This window comes from Rutilus rutilus, assembly GCF_951802725.1.
Source record: "Rutilus rutilus genome assembly, chromosome: 2".
Taxonomy (NCBI): domain Eukaryota; kingdom Metazoa; phylum Chordata; class Actinopteri; order Cypriniformes; family Leuciscidae; genus Rutilus; species Rutilus rutilus.
The window spans coordinates 57,098,997-57,119,081 of NC_140210.1; the positions used below are offsets into that span (position 1 = coordinate 57,098,997).

At 40.2% G+C, this 20,085-nt stretch overlaps 2 protein-coding genes across 2 annotated transcripts in view; one reads left to right on the forward strand and one right to left on the reverse strand.

Moving 5' to 3' along the window:
• Window positions 1-20,085, reverse strand: part of LOC311286399 (B-cell receptor CD22-like) — a 46,884-nt gene that overhangs the window by 11,202 nt on the left and 15,597 nt on the right. The window lies entirely within an intron of this gene.
• Window positions 2,638-18,503, forward strand: LOC311286536 (uncharacterized protein; the record flags this gene model as incomplete). The annotated part of the gene is made up of 6 exons (XM_084402743.1): window positions 2,638-3,137; window positions 3,238-3,299; window positions 7,121-7,191; window positions 7,919-8,086; window positions 8,292-8,655; window positions 17,139-18,503. The coding sequence occupies 6 exons, from the start codon at window positions 2,638-2,640 to the stop codon at window positions 18,149-18,151; spliced, it is 2,178 nt and encodes a 725-aa protein (XP_084258869.1). The 3' UTR covers window positions 18,152-18,503.

Consider the following 20,085-nt stretch of genomic DNA (forward strand, 5'->3'; position numbering starts at 1 on the left):
AAAATAAATTAATTTTATCAGTCCTGGCTTTCCTAAATACCACATTTAATTTTAAATGATGGTTTATGCTCAGCGTAGTCTTTCTGGTGAAACCAAGATCGTGTTTCTGGTTAAGCAAAAGTAAAAGCCTGGTAGTGACACCAACATCTAAAATACAACATATCCTGGTCTTTGCAGCAGGTTCTTATCCATTAACCACATCTTATCAGCAGATAAAGATTTAAAAAGTTTTAAACACAACTTTATTTACTCACTGAGCTGGAAAAAAATCATGTTAAATATATAAATCGACAACATTTATCTTAAAAATCAGACCAAATGGTACAGATATAGTTCCTGTCTTCATACACACACACCAGGACTAGCCACTCTTTAAGTTCTGTAAATATTTCTCGAGTCTTGGGTATAAAAGTCGTTGAACATTATCGCTGTTATTGCTGATTTGAACAGATGTTACAAGACATAACAATGCTGGAATTTTAACTTGGAAGGCAGAATTTTTTCAAATAGAATAAAACCATCTTGATGTTTGACTTTAAACCTTACAGTTTCTGAGATACAGCCATGTGTCCACTTCCTGAAAACTAGCCCCAGTGGGGATACACACACACACACACACACACACACACACACACACACAACATATCTGAGAATAATTTAGAATGATTGGTAAACCATGCTCTTACCCGTTTCACCAACAATCATGATCAGTTAACACACTAAAAATGATCAGGGTGTGACAGGTATAGGGGTTTTCACACTATGAATGAGATGTGATTAACACATTTAAAAAAAAGACATGACCCTTCACATCATTTAGCAGAAGAGTTTAAACAAGGCAAAAGGTCATCATCACAGATGCAACGTTAAAATGTAGAAGTTCCACTGAGAGAAACTTTACATCAGTACGCAGAGATTCTCATTATGTTTTCAAACTTGATGCATATTTAATCGGTTTCTGAGGAACCAAGTAAATTATTGATTATGCATTTCATATACTTTGACTAATTAAAAAGAACATGAACTATAATAACATCAGAAGTAATAAAATGAACAATAATAACATCAGAAATTAACAGAGTAATAGAACAGAAGTTGTTTCCTCGTGTCTAACATTTTTATCATATGAGACCTACTGTACAGTAGTTAAAAAAAACTACGTTTTACTCTGACAGCAGAAGAGGTGTGAAAACCAAATGTGTTCAGCTTCACATTAGCATATCAAGTGCTGACTGATCTGATCATCTTGCTAAAAACATTGCATAAAATAACACATTTACACATTTTCAACATTTACTCTCACAATTCAGCCCTGTGCAAAGTGAAGTGAAAGTCCTGTTAAATTGTTACTTGATTAAAACATGATATTTCAAAATGAAAACATCAAGTGAAGTCAAAGAGTAACCGTTTCACGTCCATTTAACACTAAGCAATCACATTTGAACCAGAAACCTGATAATATGGTGTTAAATCAAAATTGATTGTTTAATAAAGTAAATAATGTGAAATGTAGAGGTAGGTGGAACACCTGCTAGGCATTGCTGCCGGTCGTACCTCCTCCGGTGCCCACGGGTCAGCTGCAGGGTCATCAGCCAGGAACCACCATTCACCAACGTTTCGCTCCTTTAATCCGGGAACGTCTCCTGGTGACGGAGCAGTGACGTCTCCCTGTCACCCCCTGCAGGTGATAGGTGTTACCCTCTGCGGCTGTTGTCGGGGTTAGTTGTTCTTTCCCCAGCTCTTGTCTTTCCTCCTCAGCCAGAGCCAAAAGCTCCCCTTCTCGTCCTCCTCCACTAGCTCTTTGGTTGCCTTCCTCATGTTCCCTCCGGTCACTCCTACGTCCCTCAGAAGGCGTGTGGTTGACAGCCCCACGTAGCCTTGGCATGCAGCCTCCACCGGATATATGATGGTCTTCCAGCCAGCCTCCCAGCACGCAGCAGCCAGCTCTCAGTACTTGGCCTTCTTGCCTTCGTAGGCGGCCTCCATCCCCTCCTCCGCTGGTATTGTGAGCACGGATTTTGCCTTGGTAGACCACACCACTATTTGGTGTGTGCCGAAAAGTGAAGGCTTGTATGCCGAAACGCTTTGGAGTGTTTTAAAGGTTTAAAGATGACCAAGCCATAACAATAAGAATTTTTGCTACAAATGATTATTCCATCCAAAGAGCACCTCAAGCTAACATTTTGAGTCCTGGAAGCGCTCCTCTACAGACATTTGGTCAATCTTACATGCACTTGGGACATGCTTTAAGGAGCAGCTCCACAGTTTTCTGTGTTGGACTATTTTTTGACTTGTCACATCATTTTCTTACTCCCTTGAAGAGGGACAACGGATTATCACAAAAACTTCACTGTTGGATGATTTCCCAGACGGAGAGTTACCCAAAGCTGATCTCCACAGAACCTACAAAGAACTGAGGCACCTATTAGAGAAAGACACACGACTCCACCTTAATTCAGTCACTTTGTCAGACTACTGGAGAAAAGGATATACCTCCAGGGGCCGATTAATAAATTCCCAGCCTATGGAGGAGATGACAAAAGGGACTTCAGAAACAGGTGGGAAGCCATTCTCAACAAGTGCTCATCTGATTTGATGTTACTTCTTACAGAAGAGTCGAATAAAGACAGAGAAGAAATGAAGAAAGAAATCACTGAGGTGAAAAAGATAGTAGCACAACATTCAAATAACACCTCTATACAAGAATTTGAAGACAAACTTAAGACAGACCTCATGAAATTCACCCAAAGCCGCAAAGAAGATAAAATACGTAAGTTTCAGAGGGATGCTACAGACTACAAGGAGGGCAGTGACTACAGGTGGAAAAAGCGAATTCCTTGGAGCACAGTTGGAGGCCCATCAGCGAGACCAAGATCTAGAACAGTCTCGTTCAACTTTTCCAGCAGTGAAGATGACGTAAGCTCAATGCCTGCTACACCTCGGGAGGCTTTTTTGAGCACCCAACCCACCCCAGTTAAAGAGGGAGTGGATCGGGGCGAGGACGTGGAAACGGTCAAGGAACAGGAGCAAAAGCAAAGGAAGAGGAGACCGCGGAGAGGCAGAAAGAAACTGGGAACCAAGATGGACACGGAGCAGAACCCGACACGAGCCGTGATCAACATTTTTGGCAAAGCTCTGTCGGAGGAGAGCATCCAAGTCCTTTCAAAAGGGTTGTCTTTTGCACCAACCTATACTCTGCAAAGGAATTCAACACAAATACCTCTTCCGCTTCTACAGGAATCTACACCTCAAGACCTGGTACAAGCCACAGGCCACACCTGCAAGCTCCATAGACACAGGTGAGGTCAGACAGTCTCTTTTCCCCATAGGCGGGTTTTTCAACTTTCTGCCCACTGGTTCAGAATACAGCATTAAATACATTTGCTAAAAATGTGAATTATGATATTGAAAATTTGTTTAAGCATAAAAGATCACCCAGGCAGAGTAATCTGTCTCACACTGAAGAGAAGGCTTTGGAAATACTATCCAAAGACAGTGATCTAGTAATTAAAAATGCAGATAAAGGTGGTACTATAGTAATTTGGGGAAAGGACATGTATATGACATGTTAAACAACACAGTTTTATCAACCATTGACATTTAACCCTATTGAGTCTCTTAAAGAGGAACTGAGACAACTACTAAATGTGGCCAAAGACAACGACTGGATTTCTGAATCTGAACTTGGTTTTCTGTGGAATGAAAACCCAAGAGTGTCCATTATTCTACATGCTAATCCACAAGTGTGTTGATAACCCTCCAGGGAGACCTGTTATCTCTGGTAATGACAGTCTTCCAAAAGCTTCCACCACCCTAAGTGGTTGAAGGAAAAGGTTCCTTATGGGCAATTCCAGAGAGTCAGGAGAATTTGTGACCAAGACAATTCATTTGAGTGTAAAGAGATGACGTCACGTTTTAAGGAACGGGGTTATAAAAGCACAACTCTCCAGAAAGCATATCACTGCCAAATTTATAAACAGGGCATCACTTCTACAAAGAAATCCACCAAAGCTAACAAAAGACAGACCCATTTTTGTCACTTCGTATAGTACAGAGGCAGAACAAATTAAGAGAATAATAAGAAAAAATTGGGGTATTATTGAAAGTGATGATGTGCTTGGCCAGCTGTTTCTTGAGCCACCTCTGGTCACTTTCAGGAGATGTCCTACAATTCGAGATAAACTGGTCCCGAGCCATTTGAAACCAGAAGGCCAACAAACATGGTTGGGATCTAAGCCCAAAGGGTCTAACAAATGTCAACACTGCAATCATTGTACAAATGTATTACAGACTAAAACCTGTATTTGTTATATATATATATATATATATATATATATATATATATATATATATATATATATATATATATATATATGATTTCCCTGAAAATAATGCACACCTTAGAACGTTCGTCAACCAATCAGATTCAAGCATTCAACGGCCCTGTAGTATATATATATATATCTCCAGATTAATGTTGTGTTTCAAAGAAGACTCAAGTATTGCTTGAAGTTAAACCTGCCTTCTAGTAGGTTTAATTTAAGCCTCAATTTGGTCCTGGAGGAGCTTAAACTCTGGACAAGACCAGAAGTTTAGGACTAGATAAAGCATGACAGGTAAAGCAGATTTCTGTAAATCTGGTTTAAAGGGCTATTCCAGGAAACCGCCCCATATTCCCAGCACCTTGATGTCAAATTGGTCAAAAATGAAAGTCATATTGACGTCAAAGTGTTGATGTCAATTTGACGTCAAGAGTTTGACCTCTGCTGATGTCATTTTGCCAAACAAAAAGGTGAAACGCATGGCCGTACACTTATTACCAGCTTCACTTAAAACTAACCAGATTTACTTTATATAATTTCCATTTTTATGAAATCATTAAAATGTTGTATTTTAAAGTCACCATGATGGCGTTTGCTTTAGTTGTGCTCTTGACCCTTCACTTTTTAATATAAAAGTTCTCTTGCTGCTATACTTGTTATAGGCAAAATAGTCATGAGAAGATAAGGTCAGGGGATGTTGGCTGTTTATAGATCATGACAACAATACCATCATGCCTGATTCCCTAATCGTGTTCAGTGTCTAATGTTTTGATTATATAGAATTTATGGTTTTTATGATGTATTACAATAGAATCTATTTAATTTTGCAGCATTAGAGCAATGTTGTTTATCGAAGACTATAATGGATTTTAAAAACATTTAGTGCATTAAACATTTTCCTCTACATTATTACTTAGCCATCAAGAATCAGTGTATGACTCTCAACAATGGTGACAATCAATGAAATGCTTCATGCCGCAGTGCATGCTGGGTACCACCAATCAAAACTCACCAAAATCTCCCAGCATGCATTGCAGCTTTAATAAATTATGCACCTGGAGTTGATCTGATTATCTGGATATTTTGTTCGATTGTCACCATTGTTGAGATTCATACGCTGTTTCTTGATGTCTGTGTGCGTCTAAGTAATGCCATAGATGACAGGGTTTTGTGCACTAAATAGTTTTTAAAAACCAAGTACATTATTTGATAAACAAAACTGCTAGACATGCTCTAGAATCAAATGACTTCTGTTATGAATAAAACAGTTTTGAAACCGCAAGTCCCATATAATCAGAACATAAGACACTGAATAAGATCAGGGCTTCAGGCATTTACATGATGATATCATCATCATCATCATCATCATCATCAATAAACAGCCAACATCTCCTGATCTCATTTTCTCATGGCTTTTTTAGCTACAACAACAGAGCTTTATAAACACACAATTATAGCAGCCAGAGAAAATTTAATATTAAGAAGTCAAGGGTCAAGAGCACAACTAAAGCAAACGCTAACCACCATCATGGTGACTTTAAAATGCAAAATATGATTTCATTAAACCGGAAATTAAATAAAGTAAATCTGGTTAGTGTAAGTGAAGCTGGTAATAAGTGTACGGCCATGCGTTTCACCTTTTTGTTTGACAAAATGACTTATTATCAAACTCTTGACGTCAAATTGACATCAACACTTTGACGTCAATATGACTTTCATTTTTGACCTATTACGTGACCTAATTTTGACATCAATTTGATGTCATATTGATGTTAAATTGACATCAAATGCCCACTGGGATGTCTTTTCATCAGTAAATCTGGATAAAGGACTCCTTGAGCTCATCCTGAAACTGTACATTGAGCTCTTTCTGCCAGTAGGAGGCAGTGTCACATTGAGCTTGTGGATTGAGAGAGTAAAGATGGATTGAACCAAACTCTGTAAATGAAGTTGTGTTGGACAGAATAGAACAATGATTGTATCTTAAACTTGAGATTGATTGAACTTGACCTGTTAAAAAGCCTCAAAATAGTATCTATGAGTTCCTGGATTTCATAACGCTGATAAACATATTTTAAGTGTTGAAAATGGCTCAATGATGATTGTAAGGCAATTGCACCATTTTTTCCATTGTTGGATGGTTTTCATTGGGATAAGTTTTATTTAATCAAGAAAGAGCCAGGTTTTCCTTTCACACAATGTTATTAATTTTTAATTTCATGTGTTTTCCCAGGTCATTTGTGCCACCATGTCAGGATGTTTGCTGCAAAGAAATACATCCTCTGGATGGAACATTTTATTTTATTTTTTATTTTTTTGAGGCAGCTAACTTCTCTTTAATGTGCAGGCTGATAGTTTTATTTATTTAGCATAGGCCTATTGGTCTCATGTTAACAAAAAACAGCTTCTTTTAGCAGTAATACTAACTCTAAAAACATGGCAGTACCACATCAGGGCAATGAATTATTTACCACAGTTCATGTTTAGAGAGCAGAGCTGATTCAGACACAGAAATACAATAATACACGATACGGAAACATTAGGAAATCAAGTGGTGTCGTGAACATGACAAATCAAGAACAAAAATAACAGCTAGAAACTTACATCGTGGTCATCAAATGAACAATTTTACTTTTACCATAGAGAGAAACATAAACATCGTGTTCTAGCTGGCGGTATTTTCACGTTCATAGCAGCACCACAGGAATTCAAGCTTGTTTTTGATTGAGATAACGAGATTAGAAAGTTTGCTGTAGACACGATATCTACTGACTAGCGTTTCTTCCTGAAACCTGTAGGAGTCGCTGTGACGCTCTTCAGTCCGCCGGTAAACCCACTGAAGAAGAGGAAGCCTGGCGCGCTCACTGAGGTGTGTTGTTTTTAACTGTGTGTGTGATTGTTGATTTTCTGTCTGTAGTGTTTTAATGTGCGTTAAATTAAAAAAAAATGTTAGCATTTATCATAAAAAAAAAAAAACGAATTAACCATGATTTTACCACAGTAACCATAGTAAAGGGTATTTGTAATAATAGTAAGTATATTTGTAACGTTACTTATAAACACACATTAGCCTTTGCTTACTACAGTAGCTGTGTTTTAACTGTGATATTTGTAATAAAACCATAGTCAACACGTTTAATTTTAAATGCTGGACACTTAAATGATGCTTAGAAACGAGTACAAGTATCACATTATCTGTGTTTAAATCCAGAAGCTAAATTTAAGTTTTAGATAATGATGATAATGTATCATAATGATATTCTTATGATAATGAATTTAAACATAAACACGCTTAAACATATTTATTTTATATCTGTAATTAATATCTACCTGTGTATTAATATTCTCAGAAACTGCAATAATTTTCTTATTCTGTGTAGTTCTGTTCTCTTTCATTATCATTAGTCATTTTGAGTTTAAATCAGTGTAAGTTCATTATAATTCAATTCACATTTACTTGTATAGCGCTTTTCACAATCACAATACACATCGTTTCAAAGCAGCTTTACAGAAAATGCTTGAGTCCACATTACAACTTAGATTGATATAAATGTGGATAATGCCTCTTGTAATAATGATGTTGTGTTTGTCTTCAGATGTTGACCATGAGAGCGCAGATGGATGTGATCTGCTGTAAATCAGTAGGAACTGATCTGTCCATGCTGGATATTGAGGATTTCATCACTGAAATCTGTCAGCTGAAGAAAGAGGTGGCGTCACTGGAGGCAAAGCTGAGAGAAAGAGGAGACAAACCCAACAGAGAGGTTTGAGCAGCTCATCATTTCATCCTTCAGCTCAATCAAACCAAAGTTTTGTTAGCTTCTCACTTCTTATGCACATCTCAAATTAAGCCAGCAGCAAAATATGCAAACAAATAACCAATATACCCACTAGAGATAACTGCTGAGTAATGAGGCTAATATCAACAGGTTGTTGTTTATTTGTGTTGATCTATGATGTGTTTGTCAGGATCTGGAGAAGGCTTCAGTGTGTGTGACTGATGGGACAGAAGCTCAGGATTCAGTCTGGAGATCCAGAGACACACAGGACTCAGAGCTCAGCCTCACTTTACTGTGTTATACTGACGCTCAGGATCATGGATCCGCTGATCAAACCTCTGACTGTAACGCTGGAGAACAGCAGATGAAGATGTGCTCCGTCAAACTGGAGGACTGTAGGAACCTGATAGAGAGACGAGGAGAAGAAACCACAGCAGAGGAACAACAACAGAGCCATGAGGAGGAGGAGGATAATGAAGGAAATGATGTTGAGGATGAAGAAAATGAGGATGAGGATAATCGAAATGATGACAATGATGATTTTATTCCTTCAGGTATGTATCTTCTAGGGGTGGCACGGTACATGAAAAAACATCCGAACCGTTCGGTTCGCTTGTCTCGGTTCGGTGCGCGTGTGCGTCGCGCGGTTTGCACGGTTCGACGCATGCGCAATGTAGCCTCGTGCCCGTGCTAATACAATGCTAAATCATAAATCAGACATATGTAGAATTACATTACAATGTCCAGCAATCGATTTATATAGTACACTGAGTTTACCTAGACATTTAATGAGATCTACTCCACTATATGTTGTTTTTTTCATGTGAATAAATAGGCTACATAGATCGACTGTTCCACGTAGCCTAATGGTCCAGTGGCAGAACTTGCCAAGCGTATCAAAGGTTCTGAGTTCTAATCTGCGATCGTATATATTTTTTTCTTTATCAAAACCGATTATGTTTATCAGCAGTTGTATATCAAGCAGGGACCGATTTGTATGAATTTTGTTTTATTATTTAATCGGAACGAGTAGCCTTGAGTCTCCTCAATGGCTTGAAGCGCGCGTCCGAGTGATGAATGTGCGGCCGCTGCGGTGTGTGCGCGAGCCACGAGAACACTGTATCAGCACCACTGATCGCAACTGCAACGAGCACTTTGATCACTTGATTAAAAAAACACATTTCAGCGCTAAATTGCTTCTTATTTAACAAACGAATGAAACAAATACTTTGCTAGTTAACTGGAAATGTTTTATTTATTTGTATTGGTACACCCGTGCTGCAAGATAATATCAACCCTGGCAAAAAATGGTGGGGACATGTCCCGCCTATGATGACGAGACACGAGGATAAATTGACAAATAACGGTCCAACACAGCCCACGTAGCTCTACAGATGATGGACCTCCAGGGCCACTGAAAGTTTCCTCAGGGTGACTGCTCACTCATATTACTTCAGAATGGGAAATGAGAAGCTGCGTTTTGCAAACACACCCCATTTATGAAATAAATAAATAAATAATTAGATAATTCAGCTATATATCATATTATGCTGAAGTAAATTTTTGGAGTGTTAAAGATTAAAAGAAAAAACAACAACATGAACCGTACAGAACCGAAAACCGTGACCCTAAAACCGTGATACGAACCGAACCGTGGGTTTTGTGAACCGTGCCACCCCTAGTATCTTCCATTTATGATCTTTTGTTATAGTAAATCATAGTCAGAATGTGTGTAAACATGTAGTTGTGCTCCTAAATCAGCAGGTGCAGACATTAGTTACTGTGAACCGACGTGTTGAAAACACTGTATCATGAGCTGCATCACAATTTCACATTTATCTTTCATTTTTAAGCTCTAGAAGTTATAGAAAAATATAGACAGATATTATAGAATTTCATGATGTTAAGTGCATGATTCATTAAATCTAATTGTGTTCATTTTAAGTTAGACATTTTGGTACCACTTTACAATAAGGTTCCATTAGTTAACACAGATATACTGTACGTTCTTTGCCAATTACAGTGTAAACTACAAGCTCAATTTAACAACACAAGCACATATTAAATATATTGCCATTATTATTGTATAAATATATTTGTTTATATTGAATGTGTTTGAATATTTAACTAGTATCCGCACTGGGACTTTTCATTGTTTGTATTACTCCACTTGCCTGTGTTTGCGCAACTTGCATCATTAAGCCAGTAGGTGGAGACAAGTGACTGTCTCTATCAGTGAGCAATTGAACCATTAATTGAACAGATTAGTCCAAAAACATTTATTAATTTAGGAAAGAAACAAGTTGCTGAAACTGATCTTTGATGGTCATACTACTTGCTCATGCCTCTAGACACAGAAGGATTGCATTGGCGTTTGATTGAAATTTAACATCTATGCAAACTAATCCTTGAAACTTTTCTCATTTAAGGCCATTCCTGTTTGGAATATATGATTGTGTATTGTCAACAATAAGCATAAACGTTCTGCATCTCCATTTTGTAGTGTGGATCATTCATCGCGACATTTAAACTGATTCTCATGTTTAAGAATCTTGTTTTCTGCTTGACAAATAATTTATGCTACTGCCCACTGACATGATTTTAAAGCGAATTATTTATTTTTTTGGCCTTCAAACACGTGCAGATCGGGAAAATCAAAATTTTCTATAGACTCTATTAACATGACTTACCATTAATAAAGCATTTAATAATATAATAATAATTTATTAATGGTAAGTCATGTTAATAAAGAGTCAAATGTTCAAACGTTTGTAACATCAGTTAATGTTGAAATAGTAATTTAAAAAAAAAGAACATTTTGATTTTCCCGATCTGCACATGTGCCTTTTAAAGTGTTTAAAAAAGGATAAAAGTAGCTTTAAAAGCATGTCAATGGGCAGGTAAATAAATTAAATAACATACAATAATACATATACACCGCATAAAACATCAACATACATATGTCCAGGAATGTAAGATTTACAAAATCAGTATATAAAAACAAATTATTTACAACACAGTCATCAGTGGTTGCTGATTTGTTTTGATAGTAGCCAGTACTTAAGCTTGGTTTTAAAAATTGTGAAGCTATCAATGTTTCGGATGTTTATGGGTATGGAATTCCATACTCCTCCTTGAACTGCCACCTTACCATGGTGGAGGGGTTTGAGTACCAGAATGACCCTAGTAGCTATGTTGTCCGGGGCTATATGCCCCTGGAAGGGTCTCCCAAGACAAACAAGTCCTAGGTCAGTGGTTCCCAAACCTGTCCTGGAGGACCACCAACACTGCACGTTTTCTTGTTCTCCCTAGTGAAACACACCTGATTCAACTCATCAGCTCATTATCACATGGGTTTATGAGCTGATGAGTTGAATCAGGTGGGTTTGACTAGGGAGAAAAAGAAAACGTGCAGTGTTGGTGGTCCTCCAGGACAGGTTTGGGAACCACTGTCCTAGGTGACGGGTCAGACTAAGAGCGGTTCAAAAACCTCTTATGATGGACTTAAATCGAGGACCGTGATATCGCCCGGCATGGCGCAGCAGGGGCCACACCCTGGAGCCAGGCCTGGGATTGGGGCTCGTATGCAAGCGCCTGGTGGCCGGGCCGCCTCCCATGGGGTCCGGCCGGGCTCAGCCCAAAGGAGCGCTGTGGGGCCACCTTCCTGTGGGTCCACCACTTGCAGGAGGGACCATAAGGGGTCGGTGCTTAGTGGATCGAGCGGCAGTCGAAGATGGGAGCCTCGACAACCCAATCCCTGGACACGGAAACTAGCTCTAGGGACGTGGAACGTCACCTCGCTGGCGGGGAAGGAGCCTGAGATTGTGCGTAAGGTTGAGAGGTACCGACTAGAGATAGTCGGGATCACCTCCACGCACGGCTTGGGCTCTGGAACCACACTCCTGGAGAGAGGATGGACTCTTTTCCACTCTGGAGTTGCCCATGGTGAGTGGCGGCGGGCTGGTGTGGGATAGCTTATAGCCCCCCAGCTCAGCCGCCATGTGTTGGAGTTTACCCCGGTGAACGAGAGGGTCGCTTCCCTGCGCCTACGGGTCGGGGATAGGTCTCTGACTGTTGTGTGCGTCTATGGGCCAAACGGCAGTGCAGAGTACCCGGCCTTCTTGGGTCTCTGGAAGGGGTGCTGGAAAGTGCTCTGACTGGGGACTCCGTCGTTCTACTGGGGGTCTTCAATGCCCACGTGGGCAGTGACAGTGACACCTGGAGGGGCGTGATTGGGAGAAACGGCCCCCTTGATCTGAACCGGAGCGGTGTTCCGTTATTGGACTTCTGTGCTAGTTACAGCTTGTCCATAACGAACACCATGTTCAAGCATAAGGGTGTCCATCAGTGCACGTGGCATCAGGACGCTCTAGGGCGAAGGTTGATGATCAACTTTGTGGTCGTTTCATCCGACCTCCGGCCGTATGTCTTGGACACTCGGGTGAAGAGAGGGGCGGAGCTGTCAACTGATCACCACCTGGGTGAGTTGGATCCGATGGCAGGGGAGGAAGCTGGACAGACTCGGCAGACCCAAACATACTGTAAGGGTCTGCTGGGAACGTTTGGCTGAGTCTCCTGTCAGAGAGCTTCGGCGGAGTTTTGACCGGATCCCGAGGGAGACTGGAGACATGGAGTCCGAGTGGACCATGTTCTCCTCCTCCATTGTCGACACGGCCGCTCGGTGCTGTGGCCGTAAGGTCTCCGGTGCCTGTCGAGGCGGCAATCCCCGAACCTGGTGGTGGACAGCGGAAGTAAGGGATGTCGTCAAGCTGAAGGATGAGTCTTATCGGGTCTGGCTGGCTTGTGAGACTCCTGAAGCAGCTGACTTGTACCGGCAGGCCAAGCGGACTGCAGCCCTGGTGGTTGTGGAGGCAAAAAAATTGGCTTGGGAGGAGTTCGGTGAGGCCATGGAGAAGGACTACCGACTGGCCTCTAAGAGATTCTGGCAAACCATCTGGTGCTTCAGGAGAGGGAAGCAGTGCCCTACCAATGCTGTTTACAGTGGAGGTGGGCAGCTGTTGACCCCAACTGGGGATGTCATCGGATTGTGGAAGGAATACTTAGAGGATCTCCTCAATCCCGCCCGACACGTCTTCCATTGAGGAAGCAGAGGCTAAGGGCTCAGAGGTGGACTCGTCCATCACCCAAGTCACAGAGGTAGTTAAGAAGCTCCTCGGTGGCAAGGCACCAGGAGTGGATGAGATCCGCCCTGAGTACCTCAAGTCTCTGGATGTTGTGGGGCTGTCTTGGCTGACACACCTCTGTACAGCAAACCCCTGTACAGCAAAAGCAGTCGTTGGTGGCCTGGTTTACTGGTCGAAAAAGTTCAAACTTTCTTTTAGTCGTCATTCTATTTTATTGTTCTTTATGTATACTGCCATTTAGGTGAAGAATAGTGTTTTGTAGAGTTGCGATCGGACTTACAGATCGATTGTCGCTTCCTTGATGCAATTCAGTGGCATTTACAAACTGAGGTGTATCCGGCAAAAATGGCTATCGTTCAACTTTGCAGACTGGTCCCAGATTTGAATGAACGTCACCTGCCAGTAGTATCGTAATTAGCCAGTGGCTGGTTAGTTCGTCCAATTTGCGAACTAATGACTCCTTTGAACCGATTAATTTTAATGAATGGTTAAAACAACTGATCTTTCCAACAGTGAACTCAGGAGACGTCTGGGTAACACTTTACAATAAGGTTCTATTTATTACATAAATAACATAAAAAGTACAGTTTGCTTACTCAAGCTTAAGCTTTAAAATAAATATAACCACTTGTTTTTTTGAAAAGCATATGACTAAATTTTTCCACACAGTGCTATCAAGAATCGATAAGAGAATCGTTAAAGAATCGGATCGATAAGCAGACTCGTCAGTGGAATTGATATTGATACAATCTTATCAATTCCCATCTCTAGTTAGTCATGTTAATAAAGAGTCTACAAATGTTATTAACACATCAGTTGACAGTTAATGTTGAAATAGTGTATACTTTACAATAATGTTCACAAAATCCATTAATAAATACTTTGTTGAATGCAAGTAATGATAGTAAAGCACATATAAACATGAACAACATGTTTTCCCACTAGTTTCCAGTGTAGAATTATGTTTACCAAAAGCCCAAATCAATGCTTAATTATTAAATAATGTTGATAAGGTACACAACAGCATTTTTACCTTTAGGGTAAGATGGGGATTTAGAAATGTTCATCCTTAGAGCCAGCCCTGATTGACTGCTTGAATCTCAATTTAAAAGAACGTCCAGTTTGCGGTCTTTCTTTCTTTTGGCCATCGGTGGAGAAGAAGTCATAGCACGGTTACTCATGGTTCTTACAGGGCTTTCAACCGAGGAGGTCCTTCAAAAAATATCAGAAGCAGGCATAGAAGTAACCGACGTCGAGATGAAAGGAGATTAAATGGACTTTCAGGCAAATGACACTTATTCAGTTGATGATAATTTATATGTCACAGTTAGACATTGTGTTTAAAATGAAATGTTGGGAAATGTGGAATTGAAAAGGATTTAATAAATTCTGATTTTAATTCAGTGTGTGTGTAATATATATATATATATATATATATATATATATATATATATATACAGTGAGGAAAATAAGTATTTGAACACCCTGCTATTTTGCAAGTTCTCCCACTTAGAAATCATGGAGGGGTCTGAAATTGTCATCGTAGGTGCATGTCCACTGTGAGAGACATAATCTAAAAAAAAAAATCCAGAAATCACAATGTATGATTTTTTAACTATTTATTTGTATGATACAGCTGCAAATAAGTATTTGAACACCTGAGAAAATCAATGTTAATATTTGGTACAGTAGCCTTTGTTTGCAATTACAGAGGTCAAACGTTTCCTGTAGTTTTTCACCAGGTTTGCACACACTGCAGGAGGGATTTTGGCCCACTCCTCCACACAGATCTTCTCTAGATCAGTCAGGTTTCTGGGCTGTCGCTGAGAAACACGGAGTTTGAGCTCCCTCCAAAGATTCTCTATTGGGTTTAGGTCTGGAGACTGGCTAGGCCACGCCAGAACCTTGATATGCTTCTTACAGAGCCACTCCTTGGTTATCCTGGCTGTGTGCTTCGGGTCATTGTCATGTTGGAAGACCCAGCCTCGACCCATCTTCAATGCTCTAACTGAGGGAAGGAGGTTGTTCCCCAAAATCTCGCAATACATGGCCCCGGTCATCCTCTCCTTAATACAGTGCAGTCGCCCTGTCCCATGTGCAGAAAAACACCCCCAAAGCATGATGCTACCACCCCCATGCTTCACAGTAGGGATGGTGTTCTTGGGATGGTACTCATCATTCTTCTTCCTCCAAACACATTTAGTGGAATTATGACCAAAAAGTTATATTTTGGTCTCATCTGACCACATGACTTTCTCCCATGACTCCTCTGGATCATCCAAATGGTCATTGGCAAACTTAAGACGGGCCTTGACATGTGCTGGTTTAAGCAGGGGAACCTTCCGTGCCATGCATGATTTCAAACCATGACGTCTTAGTGTATTACCAACAGTAACCTTGGAAACGGTGGTCCCAGCTCTTTTCAGGTCATTGACCAGCTCCTCCCGTGTAGTTCTGGGCTGATTTCTCACCTTTCTTAGGATCATTGAGACCCCACGAGGTGAGATCTTGCATGGAGCCCCAGTCCGAGGGAGATTGACAGTCATGTTTAGCTTCTTCCATTTTCTAATGATTGCTCCAACAGTGGACCTTTTTTCACCAAGCTGCTTGGCAATTTCCCCGTAGCCCTTTCCAGCCTTGTGGAGGTGTACAATTTTGTCTCTAGTGTCTTTGGACAGCTCTTTGGTCTTGGCCATGTTAGTAGTTGGATTCTTACTGATTGTATGGGGTGGACAGGTGTCTTTATGCAGCTAACGACCTCAAACAGGTGCATCTAATTTAGGATAATAAATGGAGTGGAGGTGGACATTTTAAAGGCAGACTAACAGGTCTTTGAGGGTCAGAATTCTTGCTGATAGACAGGTGTTCAAATACTTATTTGCAGATGTATCATACAAATAAATAGTTAAAAAATCATATATTGTGATTTCTGGATTTTTTTTTTTAGATTATGTCTCTCACAGTGGACATGCACCTACGATGACAATTTCAGACCCCTCCATGATTTCCAAGTGGGAGAACTTGCAAAATAGCAGGGTGTTCAAATACTTCTTTTCCTCACTGTATATATATACACAGTAACCTTGGAAACGGTGGTCCCAGCTCTTTTCAGGTTATTGACCAGCTCCTCCCGTGTAGTTCTGGGCTGATTTCTCACCTTTCTTAGGATCATTGAGACCCCACGAGGTGAGATCTTGCATGGAGCCCCAGTCCGAGGGAGATTGACAGTCATGTTTAGCTTCTTCCATTTTCTAATGATTGCTCCAACAGTGGACCTTTTTTCACCAAGCTGCTTGGCAATTTCCCCGTAGCCCTTTCCAGCCTTGTGGAGGTGTACAATTTTGTCTCTAGTGTCTTTGGACAGCTCTTTGGTCTTGGCCATGTTAGTAGTTGGATTCTTACTGATTGTATGGGGTGGACAGGTGTCTTTATGCAGCTAACGACCTCAAACAGGTGCATCTAATTTAGGATAATAAATGGAGTGGAGGTGGACATTTTAAAGGCAGACTAACAGGTCTTTGAGGGTCAGAATTCTAGCTGATAGACAGGTGTTCAAATACTTGTTTGCAGCTGTATTATACAAATAAATAGTTAAAAAATCATACATTGTGATTTCTGGATTTTTTTTTTTAGATTATGTCTCTCACAGTGGACATGCACCTACGATGACAATTTCAGACCCCTCCATGATTTCCAAGTGGGAGAACTTGCAAAATAGCAGGGTGTTCAAATACTTATTTTCCTCACTGTATGTACAGTAAGTTAACCTTACAAAACAGTAAAGCTTTTCACAGGCATTGTTCATGGTTAGTTCATGTTAACTAATGCAATAGCTAATGGAACCTTATCGTATAGTGTTACCGATATTTTAATACCTTTTTTTTTATTTTCAGATGTGAATGGCGGTTCATCTACTGATGAAGAAACAACCTCGACATCAAAAGAGCAGCTGAAGGCTAAGAGTTTCTCCTGCATCACCTGTGGGAAAACATTGAGCTCACAGGGATATTTAGCGAGACATGAGAGAACACACACAGAACAGAAAAGCTTCTCCTGCAAGAGATGCAACATCAGCTTTCCTACCTTAGAAGAGAAGAGACTTCATTCAAAACAGCACAGCGTGAAGGAGTTTCACTGCGAACAGTGCGGGAAGGATTTTTTCACCACTACATCTAGTATGACAGTTCATATGAAGACACACAATAGCGAAAAGACTTTCCACTGCAGTGAGTGCGACAAGTATTTCAGGAACAAACAATCTCTTCGTGTTCACAAGCGGATGCACACGGGGGAAAAGCCGTACAAGTGTCCTCACTGCGAGAAGAGTTACAACCACAAACCCCATCTGACGATCCATGTGCGCATTCACACCAACGAGAGGCCGTTCCAGTGCAGCGAATGTGGGAAAACCTTCACAAACTCAACCTGTCTAAAGTCACACCAGAAAATGCACTCTCAGGAGAAACCATATCAGTGTTCACACTGCGATAGAAGTTTCCGTCAAAAATCTCAATTGACTTTGCATGAGAGGACTCACACCGGAGAGAAACCGTACCTGTGCTCCTACTGCGGCAAGAGCTTCTTTAGTATGGCTAATTTGGGACTTCATCAGAGAGTTCACACTGGAGAAAGACCGTATCACTGTGGCGTTTGTGGGAAGAGTTTCGCTAAACAGAGTATCTTAAAAAATCACCAGCGGATTCATACAGGAGAAAGACCGTTCAAGTGTTCTCAGTGTGACAAGACGTTTGCTCGGTTAGACATCCTGAAGACTCATGAGCGAGTTCATACAGGAGAGAAGCCTTACCGCTGCTCCATCTGCGACGAGAGATTCGCTTATTTTGGTGGTTTTCAGACCCACCAGAAGAAACATGCTAAAGAACAAACTGCTCCTGAATCATCATAGTGTCTTTTCATCAGTAAACCTGGATAAAGGACTCATTGAGCTCATCCTGAAACTGTACCTTGAGCCAGTAGGAGGCAGTGTCACATTGCGCTTTCATGTGGTTTGAGAGAGTTAGAGATGGATTGAAGCAAACTCTGCAAATTAAGTTGTTCGACAGAATGGAACAATGATTATATATTGAACTTGACCTATTAAAATGCCTCAAGATAGTATCTATGAGTTCCTGGATTTCATAACGCTGATAAACATGTTTTAAATGTTAAAAGTGGCTCAATGACGATTGTACTTGTTCCATTGTTGGATGATTTTAATTTAATTTAATTTTAATAAAAAAATGTAGTTTTATTTCATCACGAAAGAGCCATGGTGTTCTTTTCACACAATGCTACTAATTTTCAATTTAATGTGTTTTCCCAGAGCGTTTGTGCCACCACATTACACACGTCACATGTAGAGAGATACAGACCTGTCTCTCTCCTACCAATCATAGCGAAAACACTTGAATGAGTTGCTTTCAACCAAGTATCATCTTCCTGTCTCAGAACAACCAGCTGGATGTCAACCAATCTGGCTTATTTGTCAGATTAACATATAAATATCTTATGACAATATTTGTTTTGGTTGAATGTAAAAATATAAATTTTAAGGGCACCTTGTTTTGAAACTAAATGAGAAAAGGGGGTGTGGTACTGGACTGCTCTCTTTGGTTGCTTTGTGTAGCTATACACTCTAAAAAGAGATGTGTGAAAATGACATGTTGTGTAGAATTTAACACATAGGGCCCTATTTTAAGGATCTAAGCACATGGTCTAAAGCACACACCGCAAGTGCACTTAGGTCGTGTCCGAATCCACTTTTGCTAGTTTAACGACGGGAAAAATGGTCGGTGCTCCCGGCGCAGGGTCTAAAAGGGTCGTCTCTGTTCTCTTAATGAGTAATGGGTGTGTTTTGGGTGTAATGTGTCTCATCTCCAATTCCCTTCAAAAGCCAGTTGCGCTCGCGCCATGGCGGATTCGCTATTTACATGACGGAATTTGCAAAAACTGAACGCGTCTCTAAAGTTAATGGCGCAAAAAATATTGCCTGAAAATAGCAACGCGCCTGAACATGTCCGTGTAACGCTTCACAATTCAGTTTTCAGACCATACAATGCAAATGCAAAAATGAATTTGAATTTAAAGTGTTCGCCATCAGCAAAGGTGATAATCAACAAACTATTCATTTGAACAGATCAACTCTGAACATCACAAAAATCAACTAAAATCACAAAACAAATACAAAACAAAAACAACAGCAAAAATAAAAGCAAATAGTAGGAATATTCAGCTGCATAATTTATTCATGCCGCAATGCATGCTGGGAGTCATGGATGGGTTTTGTACTATGGTGGCACCCAGCATGCATTGCAGCATGTAGCTTTTCGTTTGTCATCATTGCTGAGATTCATATGCTGATTCTTCATGTCTTTGGGTGTCTTTATGATACTATAGACTGTAAGATATTGTACACAAATTAATTTTGAAGCACTCTTGTTTTTCACGTCTCCTTTATAAAGCAATGTTTAAAAATAGGCCTATTTGATTATTATTATTATTATTTTTATGATCTGAAATCCAATAAATTTTGCTGTCATTGTCTTTTCTTGTGTGAACACACATACCTCCGTTAAAATCTCAGAGCATACTTTAATGTTTAATGACTTTTAATGTAAAGTGTGGGGAAAAAAAAAGATATATGTTTTTTTTTTATATTGTTGAAACATGTTCTTCAGAGAATTTGAGATTTATTCTGTTGCTCCTGGTTTGCTTCTTCACTTTCAATGTCGGTGTAAATCCAGGGCTTTTTTAGAGTAATGTCAGAGTTATCAACAGTCCTCCCTCAACTAATATACAGTATCACTTACATTTTAAATTTGTTTCTCACACAAAGCTGTC